Source organism: Podarcis gaigeae (assembly GCF_964106915.1).
Source record: "Podarcis gaigeae genome assembly, chromosome: 7".
Taxonomy (NCBI): domain Eukaryota; kingdom Metazoa; phylum Chordata; class Lepidosauria; order Squamata; family Lacertidae; genus Podarcis; species Podarcis gaigeae.
The window spans coordinates 47248074-47272403 of record NC_139683.1 but is presented as its reverse complement, the minus strand read 5'-3'; the positions used below and the strand labels follow the sequence as shown (position 1 = coordinate 47272403).

Sequence of the window (24330 nt, the reverse complement as noted above, 5' to 3'; positions counted from 1 at the left end):
CACTAGAACAATGCACAGGGGGGGAAAGGGGGCAATTGTTTCATCAGGCAAGCAGATATGCTTGCAGTGATGGAACATTTGTAACAGCACAAAGTTAAATTTCTCCCACAGCTTTTTATATGGTGTTGTTCAGTTTTCGCAGGTTCACGAGGTCAAACAGTGTTACAGCAGCCGTTCAAGCAGACATGGATTTCCATGAGAACTTTGAAATGTCTATGGACCCTCAAGAAGATAGTTATCCTGGGCAAATATCAAGACAGTACTCTCGAGATGCCAGCACTTCCACTGTAAGCATACAGGGCTCTGGAAACCATTATCACGCATGTGCAGTGGACGATGACTTTGATGGAGATTTTGATCCTTCCATTTTACCTCCTCCGGATCCCTGGATTGACTCTATAACGGAAGATCCAATTGAAGCTGTTCAAAGGTCAGTGTGTCACAGAGATGGACACTGGTTCTTGAAGCTTCTTCAAGCAGAGAGAGAGCGTATGGAAGGTTGGTGCCAACAGATGGAGAGAGAAGAACAAGAAAATCACCTGCCTGAAGAAAGTAAGTAGTTCAAATACCAATATACAAAGAGACATTTATTCTGCCATTTTCCATCTAAGTCTATCATAGGGGTAAAGAACATGTGGCCCTCTAAGTTGTTGCTGGACTCCAGCTCCCACCAGCCCCAGCCAGCCAATGGCCAGGGATTATGAGAGTTATAGTTGGAAAACATCTGGAGGGCAGAACATTCACATCCCTGGTCTAATGATTTGAATGTCAAAATCTATTAATTCCCAGATATTCCTTATGGCTGCTGAAAACAACTGGGCATCAGCTTCGTATATCTTCTGATTTCACATCTGTAACTAATAATGCAAATAATCTGAGGATTCATCTAGGTTGTTGCAGCACTCCAAGACTTGCAGTCTTGTCAAGAAGACCTTATATAAATTGGAGAAAGTCCCCCTAAAATTATATTATGATGGTTATGAAATACAACATTGGGATTGGTTGCCTCTAAGTAGGTGGAAAATCTAGAACCATGACTTCAAGTACTGTGTGTGTGTGTGTGTGTGTGTGAGAGAGAGAGAGAGAGAGAGAGAGAGAGAGAGAGAGAGAGGGAGAGGGAGGGAGGGAGGGAGGGAGAGAAGGCTTGTGAACATTTAAACCAGCCAGCAAATAAAAACCCAACACCTGTGCCATCACTGCTATGAATGCCCAGTTCTCAGTCACCTAATATGCATTGGCAGAGACACATGAAGAAGAGTTGCTCTAGATGATGGTTAACAATTTCTGTCCCATTCTATCCCATATTTGGCATGCTAACGAAGTGGCAAATAACACCACAATAACACCCCAGAGAGCCACTGACAGTCAGTGTACATTAGTGATGATACCAATGTGGTACCCTCACAAGATGTTGCTGGTCGTCCTTGCTGACCAATAGCCATGCTGGCTGAAGTTCATGGGAGCTGGGATCCAACAGCATCTGCCAGGTACCTTGGCTACAACTGGCATAGACCATGGAGCTGGATAGACGTTGAAGAGCTGCTTCCAAACAGTGTAGAGAATGCTGAGCTTGGTGGAACAATAGTCTGAATTGGTATACAGTGGTACCTTGGTTCTCAAACTTAATCCATTCCGGGAGTCCGTTCAACTCTTGAAACAGTTTGAAAATCAAGTTGTGGCTTCCGATTAGCTGCAGGAGCTTCCTGCACTCAACCAGAAGCAGCATCAGACATTTGGCTTCCAAAAAGCGTTTGCAAACCGGAACACTTCCAGGTTTGCAGCATTTAGGAGCCGTTTTGTTCAACAACTAAGCCATTCAGGAACCAAGGTACCACTCTAAGGATACACTGCCCCAGGTTCATATGAGAAGTGGTAGTCCTTGAGGTACTCTAGCCCCAGGCCATACAGTTCACCATTTCAACTCCCTATCTGCTTATTATTATGGTAACCAATTCCTTTCTCAAGGAACCTGCAGGATTACGGTTGCTTGCCACAAGCACATCGTTTTGAAAGGACAGCTGTTTCTTAACCAAGGGAGCCAAATAAGAGTTTATGGCAAAGCCCAGCACTGACAGCTGAAATGTCTGTTGCTTTAAACTTTAGCAGCATGTGCAATTGCCATACAAATTATGCTGAAGTTGTGGAGAGAGTTGTTAGTGGACCCACAAATGATTTTCACAGCTTCAGAATGTCTGCAGGTTTAACTGGTCAGATAATAAACTAATGAGAAAACTGCAGAGGCTGGAATTTCCTCAACATCCTGGCAGCTGAGAGAACAGTTGTTCCCCCGCTCCTTAAAGTAAGATGATACAAGCTTTCCTCAGACAATGCTCCCTTGTACAGAACAGCTGTCTGGAGGAGAAGGCTCAGTCAGGGCTGCTTGACAGAGGCTTGTATGTTACATAGACACGTTTGGTATTATCTAACTGAGAACGACACTGTCAAATGGGACTGAATGTTTCTAGTTAGGAATGCAATTTGCTGCTGCAGATAAAAACAAGCTAGACTGTCAATGGCTTCAGGCTGAATCAGTAACAGCAGGAGATATTTCTTTAGCTAATTATGCACAAATTGTATTATATTAAAATTTGCTGGTTTCCTCCAAATTCACTTATCTGTAACAGGAGCAGTAAGCAAATTAAAGCCAGGTCTTTCTGCACAAACGATTTGAGCGCAGATCATTCTGTTAAGATCAAAACTGCAACATCTGTTCATGAACACAAATCTACCGCCTGGGATTTGTGTGCATGCAACAGTGTGAACCTTTGCAAATGATTGAATCAAAAGAAGGGATCTGTTCTTGATACAAGGGCATGCATACAGAGTGACAGGAGCTGCACACACATTTAAAAGCCGAAATCATTCTAATCGTCTGTTTGGTACAGAAGGGGGAGCAGGAGAGAAAGAGAGTTGAAAGTAGCATCCTAAGCAGCTGATTGTCAGGATTTCAGCTTTGTGTAAAGGTGTACACACAGCCACACTGTTGGACTGGAAAGGAGAACTTCACACTAGTATGCTTCCAACATGGAAGCCTGCCTCTTTGCTTAAGTTGCCTGTAGCTGGGGCATTTTTTAATAGGTATACATTTTTCTTCCATCTCCTGCCCTACAAATGAATTAAGGATACCATCTAATTGGTACATTTCTGATTGCTCACCTGGTGTCCTCTAGCTAGAGAGATCACAGATTAGTTAGCTAGCTAGCATAGAAAATTGCTACAATTTTGCTACCTACTTAGGAGTGGAGCTTTGTATACTTCTGTTTTTGTATGTCATATCTATTTAACATATTTATAGCAACTAATACATTAACTTTGTACTTAATTCACACTTTTTGCCATTTAATTTTTTAACAGTAGTAGTGCATTATATTTTTATACATCAGCTTTTATATGTTGATTAATAATACTGCTCTCTTCCTGCTTCTTTTGGTTTACCCTGATACCCTTTTTTGACCAAGCACAACCCAAGCTAATTAAGTCTTCTTAAATTACTTGAATCTTGCAAGATTTGCACCTTCCACTATGCACAGCAGCTTCCATTTCTCTCCCATGATTACTCTTAGCTCTTTCCTGTTGGGTGGCTCCTTAACACACAGCCCAATTAGGACTTTATTTCTGTCCCCTACTGGTGCAAAAGACGTATTTTAAGAGAGAATGGAGAGATGGCCAAATCTGTGAGTGGCCATTTTAGTAATGGAGAGGAGAGGAGAGGGAGATGCGGCTGTGGGAGATGGCCAGGTGATTGCATGGGAAGTAACTTCAATCATGTTCTGGTTGTTCTCTCTTCCAGACCATCCTTCAACGCACAGAGCCTAGGTTCTGTTTTCTTTGATAGGTGGAATGATAGTGATCTGGGCATGGAACATCTGTGATGGGACCTGATAGGGTTACAGACCCCCAGATGTGCTGAAAGGGTATAAGACAATTACAATTGTATACTCCAGGAGAAAGATGGAGGTGTTTGGTTTCTTAATGGCCCTTGGGGGTTTGCCTGTTGTCTCAGCAGGCAATTCTCTTGAAGCTCTGCTTGATCTCTAGAGTAGGGAAATGTCCCAGTCAATCTGACCAAGTGTAGGCTAGAATCCATTTGCAGGCCTATTGCATGGATATGATGGTTGGTGAAGAAATGGCCCTTCCTGACCATCAGAGGCAACCAATGGAGCTTTTTTTTTGGTAAAATACTTGCTATATCTTAGCCTATGAGATGGTAATGAAGATGATTTGATAGCTCATTGTGGCAACTTCACTTTTAAAATGGCTCATAACCATGCCAACTTAGATGGCTGCTGGGTAGGAGGGTGGACTGGCCTAAGTGGTTATGGGTGAGACCTCTGCTGTTATTGTTGCAGTTTTTAAATTCTCCCTTAAACCCCACCATATTGGATAATTACCAGTGTCCATCATGAGCCACACTGCTTGAGGATGTAGTGGCATCTCAAGTTCTAGTTGTTGCTGGATGAGACAGATTATTTTGATCCACTTCAGTGTGATTTAAGACGTGGTTATGCAATGAAAACTGCTGTGGTTCACTTGGAGTATGATCTACACTGGGAACAGAAAGAGAAGCACATCCCTCAAAAGAGATGGGGGGAGGAGCTATAGCTAAAAGCCCCAAATTCATTCCATGGCATCTCCAGGCAAGGCAGGGAAAGACTCCTGTCTGAAATCATGCAGAACTACTCTCTGTAAGGCAATTTAAACCAAGGATTTATAAATGGCTCCCTGGGCTTCAATGGGAGGAAGAGTGGGATATAGCCTGGATGGATGGATGGATGGATGGATGGATGGATGGATGGATGGATAAAGCAGTACGTTTGTAGTAGGATCGCCAATAATTTCTGACTCCCAGTTGCTTAACAGCAGCAACAAATACAGTTGTTTGGGGTGGGTCTGTTTGTTGGTTGGTTGGTTGGTTGGTTGGTTGGTTCGTTTTTCCAAATCGAGCTGCTGAAGTGGGTGACCAGGAACTGATTGTGTGTGTGTGATGATGATGACTGCAAGCAGAACAGTTCTGGTACTGGGTGCAGCGTGCACTAAATGGTACCTTGTGCCTTTTATCTAAGTGTAAATCCACCCCTTTTTCTACTTTGCATTTGACTTCAGCTGGTGGACCTCAGGGTTCCAGGGGAAAGCACAGTAGATCCCTCAAGCTTGAAGATCAGCCACTCCACATTTAGACTGCACTCATCCAGTTGGGCCATTGGTCTAACTCTGTAATAAGGCAGCTTCCTCTGTAAAGAAGAGCCTCAGCATTCATCTCAAAATCAGCTGGCATGTTGTCATAAACCAGTCACTGATCAAGGCATTCTTTTTACTCTCCTGCTCTCTCTATGGTTTTGGAATAGATTATTCTAATCAAGATTATTCAGTTATTGTTCAGTCAAGTATAACCAACGCTGCACCACCAAACAATGCATTCTCAAGCAACTTGTCTGACCGGTATGAACACCAGAGCAATTTTTGTTTTATGCAAAAACTCTCTCCCGAGGCAAAGTTGAGAGACAGCCTCCGTCCAGTTCCCCGTTATCCTGCCTTTCAGTCCTTGAGATGCCTTGTGAAGTGTCAGATGGCCCAGCTCCAGCTGAGGCAGCTGTTCTGAAGTAGAAGCAGTGGGAAGAGTTTTCATAACAATGGGAACCACATGAAAGCTCTCAGAATAACTCCTCCCCACTATTGAAGGCTCTTTTCAGTTGAGTGGTTTGCGCATTAGGATGAATAAAGGACTAGACACACCAAGGGGTACATTTTCAGCACAGTGCACAGGGAATTAGACACGCAAGCCTTACAAACAATAATAGTAGTGTGTAGAATACCCTGAGTGGCACAGTGGATGTATTCCACTTAAATCTTGAAGTTCACAGTTGTCCAAAGTGAGGGAGCAAACTGAAAAGGTCGGTCTCTTCTTGCATGTTCCTGAGGAAGGACTGTAACAGAACTCCCTACACATTGCTTCACACATTTAACATTCAGTGTTTACTCAAATTGTCCCCCAGCAGCTGATCTTTGTTACACTGTGCTTTCGATTTATGCTTGCATATTTAGTCTTACTAAAAGACTTACTGAAGGTACAGCCTAGCTTTGCTCTATATATTATGCTCTTTCTTGTTCTATTGCAAGGGAATACAAGAGTTTTCTATATTTGCAGCCCTGTGTCATATTTCAGCTTAGAGACTTGGGGTTAGGCCGCACTGGGTGTAGACCCAGAAAATGTGGGGTACATATTTTGGGGCAAAAGCAGCCCCTAAAATTTTGCCACTGTAAACAGCTGTAGCTGATGCAGTCAAAGGGTTGTGCCCCAGGATCTCTCTTGATTTCACAGGGTACCTTGAAACCCATCTATTGAATTGTGTGCCCCTCTTGCCAGCACAAGAGTGCAGTCCTCTAACTCCATCCCAGCATCTGCAGCAATTTTGCTGGGCCTTCTTTCTCTTCCACTGCAATCTATCTCTTACCAAAGGTGTGGTGTAACATCCCCAAAATACACTGCCTCAAGGGTTCACCTAAAATACTTGCACAGGCCTCTCAGCCCTAAGTACAGATGTATTTGTGATTTCTTTCAAACCCAGTGCTGTACTGATACGTTTTGAAGTTCAGGAGCTCATCCTGACAGTCTCCATAGCCGCCTATCCAATGAAAATCCATAGCAATGTATCCAAGCAGAGTTCAAAAGTTGCAAGCAGCTGTGCTGATCCATTATATATATCCACTTCCTGAAGAGCAGCAGTATATAGCATGAAAGCCCTTTTTATTAGGATCAGCATAGCTGCAATACTATGCACAGTTAGCAGAGAATAAGCTCCATTTAATTTAGTGGTGCTGCCTTCTAAGTTCGACTTGTAAAATACATCAAGCTTTAACAAAAGATACTCAGCCAGCTGAAATGCAAACTTTAGGTTATAATTAAAAATTAAAAACAATCTTGCGGAGAAGTATTAGGATTTAAGCTGCTAGCATGGAGCAGGAGTCCCATCAGCTCTCCTGGTTCTCCAGAAAGTGACACCGTTGATTCTGTGCTGAGAAAAGTCCCAGAGCTGCATTTGCCCATGTTCCACTCCTATAAACCAGCGCTTAAATGTGTGGGGGGGGGGCGACCAGCTTTTTCTCATGTTCTCTTTTCTTTTCAAGTTCTAGGTAAAATTCAAGCAGCAGTTGGCAGTGCACAGCTTCTCATGGCTCAGAAATTTTATCAGTTCAGAGAACTGTGTGAAGAAAATCTGGTATGTAACATGTATTACGGGCACCATCTCACCTTATCTAGAGCCAGACATTGACACTATGTACAAACAAAGAGATGTAAGGGTTCCCTACAGCTTGTTATGTGTAATTTGATCAGAGCGCATGGCTTTCTTGTTGTTATCATTGGCTTTTTAACTTACACAGTGTTCTGCAGCCATGATTTTCTTTGCTACCATAAAACCTAGGGATGCGCTTTAATAACAACAGCATGAGATTTTCCTTCCATAAAATTTGCCACTTTACAGCCTCAAGAGTTTTCTTAAGTGGTATTAAGAACACCTTTTACTCTGTGTTCCCAAGTGACATTAGTTGTGTCTCACAGCATTTCTGTGAGCAGTTGACAATATACGTGATGCAACATACCATGCAACAGAAATTCATTTGATTGAGGGCATGGCTAAAAGATAAATCTACATTTAAAGCCTGATGGTACCGTTTGGGCTGCAGATGAATTGCAGCAGTACATAAAGCAACTGAATTGTGTCAGGAGTTTGGGGAATACTGCTATGTGAATGTAAAATCCAAGACCCTTGATAGAATGGTGATAGTTGGTTAGCCTTTTTGGCTTTGAACTCTAGTGAGAATAGAATTATTATTTCTTTTTTTGAATGATCCTACTCAGCCAGCACACAAATAAAAAGGAGCAAAGCAGGTCTACTTAAGGCAAGCCATAGCCATTTCCTCCCCCATCATGGTGCCTGAACACCAGGCGCCATGGTTCTCTACCTAGTCTCCATTGCCACCAAAACATTCTTCCCTAAGCAAGACTCTCTCACCATCACTGCTGCCATTTTTAGACAATTAAAACACAATTCATGACTATCTAAAGTGATATGATGATGCTTTAAATGTATAGTGCAGATAGAGCCTTTTACAACAAACTTAACAGAAGGTGATAATATTGGCAAGTGGAGACACAGACACAACTAACAATATATTATAAATAAGTACAAACCGGTGCCAAATCACAGCAGTAGAACAATAAAACACCAACATGGGAGTATGGGCAAAAATCACATTAGTGAAAAGCCAAATGAAGTATGGGGGTTTTCTAAGTCTTTTTGAACACAACAACTGAATGGGCCAACAGTACATCCCTTGGGAGGATGTTGCAGGGGCAACTGATGAGAAGGCCCTGTCCCTAGTACCTGGCAGTCAAATTGATCTTAAAGATGGACCAAATGAGCAGGGCCTATGATGCTGATCTGAAAGTACAGACAGGTTTGTTTTGGGTGCAGGTACTACCTTTAATGGTAATAAACAGCTTTTTATAAACATGCTTGTAAGTAGTACAATCAGTAGAGATTTGGTGTAATATGATTTGACCATCTGGCCCCAAATAGCACATAAGCAGCCACATTCTGTGGCAGCTGAAGTTTCTGGGTCATTTTAAAAAGGAGCTAGTAATGCATGACTGAGGCTAGGGCAATAGAAATATATTTTTAAAATTTTTTTTTAAATTGTCCAGTAGCACCTTAGAGACCAACTAAGTTTGTTCTTGGTATGAGGCTAGGGCAAAATACAGAAACATTACATATACAGTCATACCTTGGTTTTTGAACAGCATAGTTCTTGAACATTTTGGTTCCCAAACGCCACAAACCCAGAAGTGACTGTTCCGGTTTGCGAACTATTTTGGGAAACCGAACATCCAATGGAGCTTCCACGGCTTCCGATTGGCTGCAGGAGCTTCAGAATCAGAAGCTGCACTTTGGTTTCCCAACGCTTTGGAAGTTGAACGGACTTCTGGAACATATTCCGTTTGACTTCCAAGGTACGACTATAGATTACAAAAACACAGGTAACAATCAGCAAGCATATCCATCATACAGTTAGTGAAACAGTAAAGAAAACTATAACTTATTATGAATCAAACAATACCCTCCATTATAGAATTCACTTTGAAGACAGAGTGACTCACAAGCCTTCTTTACTAAACTGCATCTAGGATAATTTGAAATCCTAACAAACTTTAAATACTGTGGCTGTCTCAGTGAAATTTACAGTTTAGTTAGCATAATTAGTCAATCTCACTAAACCAGGTGAGTCAGATATAGCGGCTCAAGAGTCATTAGACAAATATAAAAAGTCATACACCAATGGACTCTTTCAAGTTTTTCCCCACCCCCAAAATTGAACAAAATATTTTCTTTCATGCTTTCTTTCTTCTTTTCTGTTGCACAGAATCCCAATGCTCATCCGAGACCAGCCTCCCAGGATTTAGCAGGGTTTTGGGATATGCTGCAGTTGTCCATAGAAAATATTAGTATGAAATTTGATGAACTTCATCAGTTAAAGGCCAATAATTGGAAACAGATGGATCCACATGACAAGAAGGTAGAACATTGTCGATTTTGTATGCTTCATTTAAAGCCCTGCACAAATACTGGACAGATTAAATAGGCCTCTGCATACGGCAGTGATGTTAAAAACATGAAATGGAGCTCATATCAGATTAATCTCATTGTAAAAGAAAAACAATGTTTACATAATAATCACCTGAGATATTTTCTGTAATATGTTTCAGGCATATTTTTAAGGCAAACTTGTTTCTGTGAATCGAATAACGGGAATGTGCTCATTTGTCTTATTATACTTAACGTATAATCATATTAGATAATCAATTGTTGGAAGGAACTGCCTCATATACTGATTCTTAAATTTTAAATAAATACTATGGACAGTACGTAGTACTGCCTAGCCTAAGACTTCTGTTTACTAATGCACTCTGAAATGTGTCAGCAAGTAAACTAGGGAAGTTCTGTAATCACCGCTGGCTTTATAACCAGTTCCCATTCCCAGGGATAAATGTATGGGTATTCTCAAAGTGGACCATCATAAAAGTTACATGGTAAACCTCTCATGTCATTGATCTAGTTTGTTTACCTCGAGGGAGACCTCATAACTGGGTTCACCTTACTTACTTAATTCAACTCAATCTAGTTCCGAAACATTAAACAGAATGGTAAATGAAGGTTCTGCTGTGTTTCCTAGAATAAGTTGGGCTTTAATTTTTTATTGTGCTTTGGCACTTTGCTTTGTTTTTATTCGTTTGTTTTCAGTATTTGTGTCAGGAGCAGACATTGGTCAAAAATCTATTGTTGCCATGCACTTGAAGCACTTAAAAGCTGGGCATCGTGCCATCAAATTCACATTGGCATCAGTGAAAGAGGAACAGATTTAATTAGTTAATATGAAAAAGAAATATTCAGATGATACAACAGAAGTAGTGATGTGGGCAGAGGTAGTTGAGAAATAGAAGAACTTCTGTGTGAAACAAATGTTGCTTCTTACCCCGCAAAGCCCAAAACGGGGAGGGAACGACATTTTGGAAAGAACTGAATCTCTTTCCTAAAATGCTTTCTTCCAAAATAAGGCATAAAATAATGAAATATTTAAATAAAATATCTAATACACTGTTGCCCTTATAGCCATAATAATATTAGCTTATCCACAAAATTAAGGCAGAGGCAAACATATGAAACAATTGGGAAGCTTATTTCAATGTGTTCAAAACTTTGTTTTCAAAAGTATATGACCAGCAAATAGCAATTCAGAACTGGGAGCTGTCGGTTCTTTTAGAAAAAAACACACAACTGTCTAACTGAGAACAAGTTCTAAATTATATTTGCATTTGCACAAGAAAATGCAGTGGGGTTCAGTTTCACACATTCTAAACAAGTTCTGGAAGAGGAAGGGCAATTTGCTCACCCTCTATTTGTAAAAGGCATTTGAAGCTGCTCTTAATTATCTTCAGTTAGACTCCCACCGGTTTTCTCTGCAGTTACTTCATCTTATGTTTGTTTTTGTTTTTTTTTTGAAAACAAAGTTGGTGTCATTAGTGTAGCATTCAGATATGTTCACATCTTATTTTTGAAGGATATTCATAATTGCCATCAAATAAACACTACAAACATTTTCGTTTTCCTCTCAGAACTGGGATTTTCCCTCAGAAACTCAATATTAAAATGAACATTTATCTGTGTTTTTAGGAACAAGTATTAGTAAAGAATGGGGGAAGGAGCATGATATCCATATACATAACAGGCAGGCTCAGATATTTACACCCCATGCAGGAACCTTTCTGCTTTTTTGTGGTTGGCTAACCCTTACAGATGCTGAATAGGAGAAAGAAAGATGCTAGCTGGTTTTGATAAATTCATTGGGGAAAAGTCAGGTTTTTGAAGAAAGTCAGGTTTTCAAAAACTCCCCAAAGTACAGTTACTCATTGAAATGATAGTATTAACTGCAAGTGGTTATTTCTTTCATAGACTAAGATGGAGGCAAACAATTGCCTCTATGAGTTCCTTACAGGACAACCATTGAGACATCAACTCAGAAGCCCCATTGAGCTTGAGGTGGCTTAGTGTTCCTACCACACCAAATACTTGTCATTAGATGCCAAAATAACACATTAGGCAAAAGGTATTTATTGACAGTATTAAGAAAATGATTATTTTAATGTTAAGCTCCCTAAAAGGAGGCTAATTCTACAACCTGTAATGGGGGCAGGGGGGGGTTCTGTGGTGCACAGTAACCATAGTGTTGGCAGGTTAATGCTTAGGATCTTAAGTTAAAACAGTGGTTCATTTTCTGCATTTAAAAGACAGATGGGCAACACTTGTGAGTTCATTTTGTATTTGTGCTTGTTATCCTTCATCCACTTCCTAAGCTTGAGTAAAGAACATAGATCAGTTTTTGCATGCCAAACAAATAGAATGTTCTGAACAAATTAAGTTCAATTAAAATGACCTTACAATCGAAGCTGTTTTGATCAACAATGGTAAAGTTAGAAGCTAGGATGAACTTCATGTAGTGTAATGGAATGAATAACCCCTTATTTAAGAAAGCATGAACCAGATGGAAGGCCATGCAGTTTAAAAATTAGGGGCTGCGTACATGCACTTTGTATTGTAGAGCCCTGCAAGTTTAGATGTAACATACATTTTTCTTTGAAAATATCCATCTCTGAATTTATATATATATATGTGTGTATATATGTATATATAGCATATACACCTTTTTTTCCTTGTTAATCTTGTTTGGATGCCAAAGTAATGACTAATGTATGCTTTCAGAATACCTTTTAAGTAATCCCCACTAACTCTTGAGTTTGTAATTAAATTGTTTACTTATGGTGCTAATTCAGCACAATGCTACACTTTCAGAAGCACTTTTATAGCAATACCCAAAGAGTGTATTATGTTACCAGGGTCAGCTTCCACTAAGCACATGCTCTCTTTTTTTTCCTTTTTAAAAATTCTTGCTGTGATAACTAATATCAGGCTGCTAGTTCATATGATTGTGTGAAATATATCCATAAGTCCTCAGTGTTGTAAGCCCATTTAGTCTTGTGTATGTTTATTGTATATAAAGGGGGAGAGGGGACCTCATTATTTGTGTCTTTTCATACCTATTACACACTATTCTAATATGATGAGTTAATTTTATTAAGAAATCCCAAGACTCTTTCATTAATTGTTGGGTGACATAAATTGCATCTAGTATCTTAAGATTTATGGCATTGTATTGCTTTAAGCAGTGTTACCAAGTTCTGCTTAAGATGCTCTCCTTTCTAGTCTCTGGTACCAGGAAGAGGAGTCTAGATTTCCCAGAGGGAACCACACGCAATGTTTAGCGATGGGAGCTTCAGCACCAAGTGTGTGTAGCTGACGCACTGTACCCATGAAGCACTGCTCTCAGTTCCTCCCTATTTTGCCTTAAGATTATGTTATTCTTTCAATAAAAAGTCAGTTCAATGAAGAAGAAGAAATGCAGATAAGAACTAACAAACTTTAGGTAAAAAAAGAAGTGTGTTCTAACTACTGACCTATCTTAGTTTGTTTGTTTGTTTTTTCCACACCCACCTCTTTTTTTTTTTTTGTTTCATTTTTCCCCTGAGAAGCTGTATAATGTCATTAACCTTCTGCTTTGATCAGGAGAGAAGGGCCCCTCCTCCAGTGCCAAAGAAGCCATCGAAAGGTCAGGTGCCACTCATACGGGAACGCTCTTTGGAGAGCTCACAGCGTCAGGAGGCCCGGAAACGGCTGATGGCTGCCAAACGAGCTGCGTCTGTCCGTCAGAACTCAGCCACTGAAAGCGCCGAAAGCATTGAGATTTACATCCCCGAAGCCCAGACCAGGCTATGAAGGGATCCAACCAAGAGGACTCTTAATGGCAAGAAACATCTCTTGTATAATCTGCCCTCCTAGGTCCATGCTCAGAGACACCAATAAGTATTTGTATCCCTCTCCCTTTATCTCTCTCTTCTCTCCCAATGAAGTAACACTTCTGTGGCGTAGTTGTCAATCCTCCAAGAGATTTTTCGCTAATTCCCCTTGCTTTCTAAAGGTTTGCCCATGTCAGCCTAACGCTTTGTCACATGTACTGATGCTACCACCTTGCCTCATGTAAAGAATCCCACAGACACACAGTTGAAGTCACACACGTACACAACAAGCATACATGCACACACCTCTGTACAGTAGATACACAAATGAATTCATTCTTGGTCCTTAAAGGTAGTCTGTTATCTAGTGTACAGCAATATTCAGTTATACAGTATTTTGGAAATTCAGTATTGCAGGGTAAACCTTTAGGATTCTGTTGTCTTCCTAATTAATGATGAAAGCAGATCTAGCTCAGAATCCCTTCTTGCTATGACCATTATTATTATTATTATTTTTAAAAGATGGCACGCATTATTTCATTCCTAAGAAATCATACCTTCTCACCTGACTGATCGGAAGGAGCTGGAGAGGTAGGTGTGCTGCAATAAAAGTTGAAGTTAACCTTTCAGATGAAATGTAAAAGACCTGCAGCTGCACAAACTGCCACATTTTTATTTCCTCAGTGTTGCTTTAGAATCCTTTTTTGATCAGCAGAAGACTGTAAAATCAATCTTCCAAGGAAATAATCTGGGGGTTTTTTAAGGCAATAAAAGGGAAACTTGGATGCAAAGATGGGTGGAGGTTAAATTAAAGAAATCTTAGAATCATATTGTCTAACTAACTAGTAAGATTTTTCATGATTGTACTATATTGCCAATTCCTATGGTAATATATGAAATATATCAGGTTATAAAAGGGGAGCAAAAATAGCCTTGGCTTTGTTGATGTCCAACCCTTGTCAAGACTTTCAGATCTTGCACATATACACACAGACATTTGCTGTTGAAATGCTGTAAATCGGTGTTCTTTAACCTTTGGTCCCCAGATTGTGTTGGGCTACAACTCTCATTAGCCCAATGGTCAGAAATGATGGGCATTACAGTCTAACAGCACCTGGGGGCCCAAAGCTGAAAACACTGCTGTAAATGAAATTTGTATTTGTATGCTACGAATCAAACTGCTTACATATCAAACTGCTTACATCAGTTCATCTTTCAAATAGAAAATACTTAAATTCTGAAAAATCAAGGAATTGTCACAACACATCAGATGGTGAACATCTCTTTATCTGTGGAGCATTCTTTTAAGAATGTGATCCATGCCTAATTGTAGGCACTTTGGAATCAAGGCTAGAAAGCAATTCCCAGAAACAGGACCAGGGTGCGGTGGGAACAACAGTGACCATGCCACTACCAACCATCATGCTGACAGAGAGCATGAAGACCTGCCAGGCACCACAATGTTTTAAGGCTAACATCCAATATCCTACTAGGAGGAGTGGTGAAAACCAGATACGATATGAGTCCTGGCCATAAGGCATTATAGAGCTAGCAGATTATGCCCTTGTGGAGCTGGTGTGTTCAGATCTATTGACTCAAGTCAGTAGAACATGGATCTAGCCTGTACGTAGTGCTCTCCCATGTGCCACGCTAATGTGCCATTTGGTCTTTGGAGCATCTTCCTTGGCACCCATACTGAACATGACCATTAGTGGCCCTCACTTGTCACAAAACCAGGAGAGTTCTGCATTCTGCAAACAAGAGATGGTATGGTAACAAAGTGACCCGATTGACTTGATAATCTGTACTCTGCATCTTACCAGAGTTGGCTTTCAGTGCCCTTACTGTTAACACAATCCAACTGTGGAATCCTTGACTGCATGGTTGACATAACTGTATAGTTCACATTTCAAAACATCAGAATTTGCATTGGAAAAAAGGTTTTTTTGAAAATATACATGATCCTATCAGGACGTGTCACATTACACAGTGCTTTAATTTTATTCAAGAATTTGGGAGAGGTAATAGGTTCTGGCAAGGAAAACTTTCATAAAACATTTATAAAGCCACTAGAGAATTTGCTACCTCTCAAAGCCATTGATATATCCAAGCTATATGTTTATAAACAGGGCACAAAATATCACTGCTATATTTTACAAGTAAAGGGCTAATAATTCAATATTTTAAAGACTTTAAACATTATGATAAAAAATCCAGTGTAACTCATCACAGGAACCAATCGTGGAAAGTCTGACTTGCACGGATTTCAATCACATTGTATTTGCTAGGATACATTTTATTTTATCTGAACAACACTTTTCTCTAAAACTATAGTAGCAATGAAGGCTCACACACTGTTTCAGTCTACATAGTGCCAATTGCCACCTTTAAATATATGGCCATGCTCTCTGTTTAAAAGATTTGAGGACTCTTTGTATGAACATGTACACGCAACAGCACCCAAAGAAAAGGCCATTTTCACAGCGACATTTCTGTTTATTTGAACCCATGAAACAGGAATTAAGACTGGTTGACAAGCAGCTTGAAAACAATTCTAATTAAAACGATGCAATAAATCTGGTTTTTTCATCTGCTATGAACATACACTCAGAACTTTCTAGTAAAATCCAATTATTTTCCTTGGGTTTACACCTAGGTAAATATGTTGAGGATCAGTGCCAGAACTTTTTATTCTAGAATGGTTGTATTTATACATCATAATTTTGGTATGAAATATAAAAGAATCTGTTAGCATGATGCCTGGTCGTTCAAATTATATGGGTTCTATGTGTGGATGGAAAAATAACTTCTACCTAGTTTTTCAGCAAAACTCAGCTGGCATCCAAATTCTGAATGCTTGCATAGAACATGAGGATGTTGTGAGCATGTGAGAGCACAGTGGGCAGTAACCCAATCCTGACAATGTATTTCAAGTCTATGATCAGGCTGCCTGTTAGAAAGTGAAGTTATATTTGCTATGGTTGCCACACGTTGATTACAGAGCACCATAAATCAGAAAAGAAAAAAAGTTAATGTACAGTGATAACATTTACAATTACAGATAGGTAGCCGTGTTGGTCTGCCATAGTCAAAACAAAAAAAATTCCTTCCAGTAGCACCTTAAAGACCAACTAAGTCAGTTCTTGGTATGAGCTTTCGTGTGCATGCACACTTCTTCAGAAGTGTATCTGAAGAAGTGTGCATGCACACGAAAGCTCATACCAAGAACTGACTTAGTTGGTCTTTAAGGTGCTACTGGAAGGAATTTTTTTTGTTTTAACATTTACAATGCAATCCTATGCAGAATCCTTACTACAAAGTATGTCCCATTAAGCTCAATAGGGTTTTACTTTTGGGTAGATGTTATAGCAGGTGTGGAGAACCTTTGGCCTTCTAGGTGTTGCTGAACTACAACTCCCACTATCCTTGGCTATTGGCCATGCTTGCTGGGGCTGATGGGAGTTGTGGTTAAGCAACACCTGGGAAGGGAGAGCAACGGTTTCTCAGACCTGCATTATAGGATTATGCTGTTAGGACACAATCCAGCCAATGTTAAGCATTTTCAAGTCCCATTCATTTCAACGGGAAAATTAAGCATGTTTTCAAATTTCTGCCACTGAAATTAATGGAATTTAAAAGTGCTTAATTTTGTCCGGATCAGTGCTTCCTATTCTCATTTTATTTGGACATGCTGGCTTTGTTTTTGTTTTTTAAGTCCAAATCTGTGGGGAAACTGTTCTTCCCAGAATTTCTTTGGTTTTAAATTACAAAACTGTTGGGCGTATTGTGGCTGCTTGGATATGAACAAAAATGGCTTCCTACATCAAAAGTTGAAAAGTATTTATTATATTTTTTTGCAGATGTTTCCATAAAATACTGTTAATCTTTTTGTAATGACCAATGAGAAAATGGATTAAACATTTTAATAGTGAAAAGGAAAATGGTAATAAGTTATTTGTAATATATTTCAGTTTATTTATTGGGTGCTCCATTAGGGTTTTGGTGTGCACTATCACTTTAATTTAAACTTTGTATTTGTGAACTTACTGTTTGATTCCCCCCCCCCCTAATTTATAATGCATATTTAAACCAGAATGTAAATCACTGACATATGTGCATTCTATCTACATTCCCAATCATGATAATCATCAGTATGTTTTCAATTTGGAAAAAAAGTGGTACAACTTGCAAAGCCTCTAGATGGAGAGATGGAGAGCATTGTGTGGTTTTATGAATTGGGTTTTCATAAGATTATCTACTTATCTGGTGTGTGGACAAGAAAAAAAATGTAAATAGATTAATGTTTCCCATAATGTAAAAAAGAGCAAATTAATAAAATAAATAATGCACTGCTTGTAAGAGCTGTGGCTTTTCAATATAAACTCTCGTTCCCTCTTTGCAAATTAATATTGTCCTTTTTGACAAGGTCATTTACAATGGCATAAGGAAAACACTATGAGACAATTACAGTGTGGAGGCAATTATAGGGTGGAATTTCCAACTGACTCTGCTAAGACTTGAATGAGCAACAATGCCACTTACATGATCTGTCGTGCTGAGTTCACAGAGTATCCTTGGGTGTATAGCTGCTCAGATATTTCATCTTTGCTGATTTGGTGCCTTGTACCCTAGAAATATTTCAGCCTCTTAGTATTGATGACAATGTAAAAAACAGCAAGCATGATGTCATCATAACATCCAAAGACACAAGCAACTGTACACCTCTCTCAGTTTATGTGGTTCCAATTATGTGGTCAAAATCACCAGAACCGTTTGGGAAAGGCAACGACACCTCCATGGACATTGCACAGCGTTGCATCTTTTCAAGAATTTCCCATTGCATGTGTTAGTTTGGTCTATATCTCAGGACCATAAGAGTCTTCCAACTGTCTGTAGGGGAAATAGTTTCTCTGTCCAGTCTAGAAGTATTCCGTAGCTATTTTTCAATCGGGGGAAAACTCCTAACATTGGAAGTCTGCTGCATGGGTTTGCTTTGCGATATATGCTACAGGGTAATGTTACCGACTCTTGGGTCATAAAGTCCAGGTAGTATTTTGGTCAATGACTTAACAAAGTGGCTGAATATTTCTATCGTAACGTGGGCAACCTGAACCTGAGGCCTTAGTAGTGAATAGGACTTTTGGCCTAATTTCATGCAGGTAAGGAAGCAGGAGTGATGGGCAGGGGGTGGAGGGCTCCAGTTACACTCATCGCCCCAGAAAGCAGCTTAAAAAAAATTCCATGAGAATGTGGCTCTTGGCAGGGAGTTGGCCACTTCTGATTATATTGTTATTGAGGTAACTTTTCTGCACAAAAGCCTTTTCATTATTCACATTTTTGCAGACAGGCTTCTATCCTAATATAGCTAAGGTACTGAGAAGTGGATCCCATTGTATTCACACCACTTCAAGGTATGTGGGGTTAGGATTGCAGCCCAGGAAACTGAAGCTACCGTATTTTTCCTTCTATAACACGCAGATTTTTTCTTCTAAAAAGGAAGGGGAAATGTCTGTGCGTGTTATAGAGCGAATGTGTGGTCCCTGGAGCCGAAAAATCATGCAAAAATCAAATCGTGGCGCTGCACGCTGCACTGAGAAGCGAAACCTGAAAAGAGGAAGCGGCTGCTTTCCTGCATTCTGCCTCAGGGTCTTACTGCCCACCCTTCTCTGTTTCATTGCTGTGTTTGCTGAAACGGAACAAAGAGCAGGGAAAGCCCCTCCCCTCCAGGCAAGCTCCGGTGCTGCTGGGGGAGAGGGAGAGAGAGGGGGGAAGGGAGAGAGAGGGGGGGAGGGAGAGAGAGAGGGGGAGGGAGGGAGGGAGGGAGGGAGAGAGAGAGAGAGAGAGAGAGAGAGAGAGAGAGATGGCTGGCTGGCTTGGGTGGGGGGAAACTTTTGCCTTTCTTTCCTCCCTCCCGTTAAATCCCTCTCCTGCATTCTTAGCCAGCTGCTTCTCTGCACACCCCTCTAATGTCCCTTCTTTGTTTTTCCTTCGCTCCCCACTTAAAATGTGGTTACAAAGCATGGATCCTCAGGATCTTTGCATTGGGTCACCCCAAATTCACCATCAGATCACATAGCATGTCCATGGCTACAGCCTGCACCAAAAAAATCACGCACCCACTGTTGCCTGGGGCTGCAATGGTGCAAAAATGTGGTTAAAAAGCATGGATCCACAGGGATTCTCAGGATCCTTGCATTGGGTCACCCCAAATTCACCATCAGATCACATAGCATGTCCATGGCTACAGCCTGCCCCCCCAAAAATCACGCACCCACTGTTGCCTGGGGCTGCAATGGTGCAAAAATGTGGTTACAAAGCATGGATCCACAGGGATTCTCAGGATCTTTGCATTGGGTCACCCCAAATTCACCATCAGATCACATAGCATGTCCATGGCTACAGCCTGCCCCCCCAAAATCACGCACCCACTGTTGCCTGGGGCTGCAATGGTGCAAAAATGTGGTTAAAAAGCATGGATCCACAGGGATTCTCAGGATTTTGGCATTGGGTCAGCCCAAATTCACCATCAGATCACATGTCTGTGGCCACAGCATGAAGCACAAAAATGATACATCCACTGTTTCATTCAGAATGTTTTTTCCCTTGTTTTCCTCCTCTAAAAACGATGTGCGTGTTATGGTCAGGTGCGTGTTATAGAGCGAAAAATACAGTAATTATGAGGAAGAGGGATTTATTTAGGGCCATAGACAAGATAACGGGAGATATACTAGGAACCCAGAACCTATGGACCTCCAGATGTTGTTGGACTCCCAACTCCAATCAATCCCAGCCAGCATGGGCAATAGTTAGAGATAATGGGAGGTAGTCCAGTAACCTCTGGAGGGCCACAGGTTCTCCCTGAGCTAAATGACTGGATCATTTGTAATCAACTTTTTATGTACAAGTTTTGTTGGGGATCATTCAAAAGAAGTTAGTCTGTTTTCTGAGAAGTCTCTACTTGTTTGTGGTGTTGGTGCATTTATTTTAATGTGTATTACCATACTGTCCTCTAGGAAATGATATTTGATATCACCCACCCATCTACCCCCACAGTAGAGAACCACTTAGAAAATCAACCCCCTCTCCAATTAAGCCCATCCAAGAACAACTTCAAGATTTAGATCTGAGTGGGAGTCAGCAACCACATAAATCATATGCAAGAAGCAATCAAGAGAATGATCCAAATAGAGAAAATACTCACCCAACAAAAGGCTGCTTGGCTGGGTGGTCTGGTCATGCAGTTCACAGCCGTCAAGCGTTTTATCAAGAGCAAATGCTTATTTTGTTGAAAATATGTTCCAGATATTTAAACTGGAAGTCTTCTCAGAATATGAATCAAAAATTTAATTTTAAAAAAATCTGTTTATGCAACCAAGTAGCTAGCTATGAGTATCTGATCTGCTGAATGTGGCACATGCACAAAATTAGGTTTAGCCTACAACACCATCACATCCCACCCCCATGAGCCTGCCAACCACTTAAGACTGGCATGCCCATGGTCCTACTGCCATGTGAGAGCTGGTACCTGTGTCTTTTCAGTGGTAGGAGCAGGACTGTTAAATATCCTTCCTTTGAAGATCCATTGGGCCCCTTGTTTTGTTTGCAGTGTGTTTTTGGTTTGAGAGATTTCTGCCCTTGGGATGTGCTTTGCTTTAATTGCAGATTTTATTTGATTGGCTGCTGTTTCCAGTTGCTTTGCAGTACATAATACTTGTTACAACATCCAAACAATATCATAAAAATGCCAACCTGTCTCCACCACCCACTTACCTTTGTCCAGCACTGAAATGAAGCATCAGCACTCTGCCTTAGACACTTGATTGGCTGTTGGCAGACAACAGCACACACACACAAAAAAAACCCTACTCCCATCTGCTGTTTCAGATGTACCACAGATGAAACCAGCTTTTGACAACACAACAATTTCCCCCTTTCCTCCAGTACACTGCACACAACAATGGATTTCAAAACGTAACATACCTACTCCATCTACCACATTCCCAACTACTGTATGATATACCTATGCACACATACCTCTATGCACACAAAGACACCCTGTGAATACAATTCTATCTATTAGTCCCCTCCTTAACCCCAACCCCATCCCCACAGTGCCATTTCCCAAAAGCTGCATAAAGGACAACTACCAATTACAAAGATTATTACTTACCTGTTCCAAAGGAAATCTACCAGGTTCGTTGGAAGGTGGATTCTGTATGAAATGTCTCCTGAGGGCACAGATTCAAGAAACGCTTCGGTATATTATGGTTTGCTGTTCTATTATGCACACTCGTGATATTTGGTGGGTTGTTTGCAGCAGGCGACAGCTCACATCAGTGGATCTCTCCTTTTCCCTCATCCCCATTGCAGCCCCCCTGTACCCTGCTCCCAAAAAAAACTTCTCCAAAGTGTCGGAGGAATCTGCTAAGCATGGTGAACTGTGTTCTGTGGAAATTATCCATTGCAATAACTTGTTTTCTGCTCACATAACATCAGATTCCACCCAGTTATTCTTACAGGGAAGTGCAACAGCAGCAGGAGCAGATAACTGCAGCCGCAATCTTCAAGAAGGCACATTTACATGTTGATACACTGTTATGGATCGGCTTAGCATTGCATGCAAACTGAGCCAATGTTTTGACCAGCTCTCCATTGCCATACACTTTCGCCACTGATTTTCATTCGCTCATCCAAAATGAGAAGTGCTGTTAACTACTGTCGAGCAGGTACTTTTCCACCAACCAGATGCTAGCATCCTGCAATCCGTAATATGAGTGTTCTTACTGCCTCTGTCTTAAAGGTTTAAGCAGCAACTGCGGGGGGGGGGGGGGCGACCTTTCCAAGTTTGGTTACTGTTTCAGCACCTGCTCTTCATAGATTGTACTTTGATCTTAACATGCGGCATGCTACTGATGAAAGTAGGGTTTATTGGTTTTGTTTCCACTGATGCTTTAAAAAAGTCGGGAACAAAGCATTTCAGGCAGATGTGCCAATCACCACCTGCCCTGCCCGGTCTTCCAAGCAGCAGAACAGTAAGTTCTGTTTGCACAGTTTGATGAGTAATTTGTAAGGGACATGCAACAAATCCATTGTTATAACTTAGATGCCATTCCCAATGACAGCAGCTCATGGAAACAAGTCTTCCTTGTGTTTGTACTTGAGCACTCTGGCCAGATCTAAAGACATCCAGCCTGAAGAAAAGTTCTGGGGAACTGAAAGTTCATTTGCATCTTAATAAAAAGTATTATCCCATCATTACTTTTGTTTTGTTTTTCTCAACATGATAACCTTTACATTGTTCTGGTTCATACAGTAAGATTGCTAAACCAATTACGATGCCTTTCATTACTAAAACTGGTTTTAAAACCAAATTCAAAACTGAATTACAAATAGGATGTTTCCTGATGGATGCTTATTGTGGGATGGATGCTCCTCATGCATGCATATTTTTCACAACTTCCATTCATTGTGTTTAGCATCAAAATGCCAACCCATCTCCCTTTCCTCCATAAGCTGGATTTATCCTATGGGGGGGGGAGTCAATAAATTAATTTATTGCTATGAATGACCCCCCCTTTTTTAGTATCAATCTGTAAGCACACAGAGGCAAACCTTGGACAACAGGAACTACACTTGCAATGCAGTCCTATATAGAGGTCTGTTCAGATGTTAGTCCCATTGAGTGATACTTCGTTTGTGTGTTTGCAGGATTGCAGCCTCAGTACAAGATACTAATAACTGAAAACACAGAACAGTACCCAGAGATCTGGGCTTCTGCTGGTACCTCTGGTACACAAGTGATCAACTTTCAGTTTCCAGTGTAGTTTTCTGCAGATAACTGCATCTGGAAGTGGTATGGAAATACAGTGGTTAGCCTTCAAACAATTATGGAATTACTCAACAGCGATTCTGCTTCAACATTTAAAGTGCAGCTTGAGCTGTCAGCAAATTCTGAAAACTACCTCATGAGCCAACACAGCAAATGCACATCTGAAACATCTAATCTAATCAACACCAACTCAAGATGATGGGTTGAATTGAGATTTCCAGCTGTGGAAGGTCTTGAGGCCAAGCAGAGCTTCCCTGCTGAAGCAAGAAGGAAAGTTGATTTTTATCCATTGTAGCCCCCAGCAACACCGTTCCAACTTGTTCCTGATGATCCCACCAACCCTCTGGAACAGATTTTTAGGTGGTACAGCAGGTGGAGCTAAAAGAAGAAATAAGAATCAGGGAAAACTCTCCACTCTTGCAGCAGAAATATTCAGTGAAGTTTCAATCTGGCAAATCTGGATCTAATCCAATTCTTTGCCCTCCTCCAGATGGCAACAACCAAACCTGACTTATAGCAATAGTTTCCACTCATTTCATGATCAAAGACTTAATGGCCTGTAGGTCCCAACGTTTACTGAAAAACATCTCTTGCTACTACTGGCTTGGAGAAGAGTATTTTCAAGGAACAGTGCACAAGGGAAGAATACCTAATTATAAAACACAAAGGAGAGCACAATGGGGGAAACGAACATCAATATGGAAAGTGTGAAAACAAACGGATTTGCAATAAAGATTTGTTATTTTTTAGGGGGGAAATTCATTGCTAAAGTTTAAAGTGTCTCATATTTTTCTATAATGAAGTTTTTTCAAGCATGTGTTTAGGATGATACTGAAATAGTTTCAACCAGAAGCAGGCGTTGTTTTCAATGGGTACCAAAAATGCAATGTTTGTAGAAATTCTACAACAGCATCCATGCCAACTCTCTTGTGACCTATAGCTCAGCAGTAGAGCATCAGCTTTGCAACCAACAAGTCTCCAGTTAAGTCCCTGACATCTCCAGGTAGGGCTGGGATTGTCCCCTGCCTGAAACCCAGCAGATCCACTGCCAGACATCCGAGACAATGCTGAGCTAAACAGTCTGACTCAGTATAAG

At 40.7% G+C, this 24330-nt stretch overlaps 1 protein-coding gene and 1 long non-coding RNA gene across 11 annotated transcripts in view; one reads left to right on the top strand and one right to left on the bottom strand.

Annotated features, from left to right (window-relative positions):
• The window catches only part of DLGAP1 (DLG associated protein 1), a 287890-nt gene extending 272193 nt beyond the window's left edge, over positions 1-15697 (top strand). For 7 of the 8 annotated variants that reach the window (XM_083748326.1, XM_083748327.1, XM_083748324.1 and 4 more), the window contains 4 exons: positions 134-552; positions 7126-7217; positions 9421-9573; positions 13176-15697. In XM_083748326.1, the coding sequence (XP_083604452.1) occupies positions 134-552; positions 7126-7217; positions 9421-9573; positions 13176-13385 (874 nt within the window). In that variant the 3' untranslated portion in view covers positions 13386-15697. The remainder of the gene's footprint in view (positions 1-133; positions 553-7125; positions 7218-9420; positions 9574-13175) is intronic. The other variant, XM_083748328.1, reaches the window with a different exon arrangement.
• Positions 498-22987, bottom strand: LOC310848833. Of its 3 annotated transcripts, none has more exons than XR_014566640.1 (3): positions 20607-21556; positions 17948-18033; positions 498-543 (listed from the first exon to the last, which is right to left on the bottom strand). It is a non-coding gene; the product is annotated as an uncharacterized lncRNA (long non-coding RNA). The 3 variants fall into 3 exon arrangements; XR_014566641.1 differs by lacking the exon at positions 498-543 and adding an exon at positions 4507-4547; XR_014566639.1 differs by lacking the exons at positions 498-543; positions 20607-21556 and adding exons at positions 4524-4547; positions 21576-22987.
• Positions 22988-24330: the final 1343 nt, after the last annotated feature.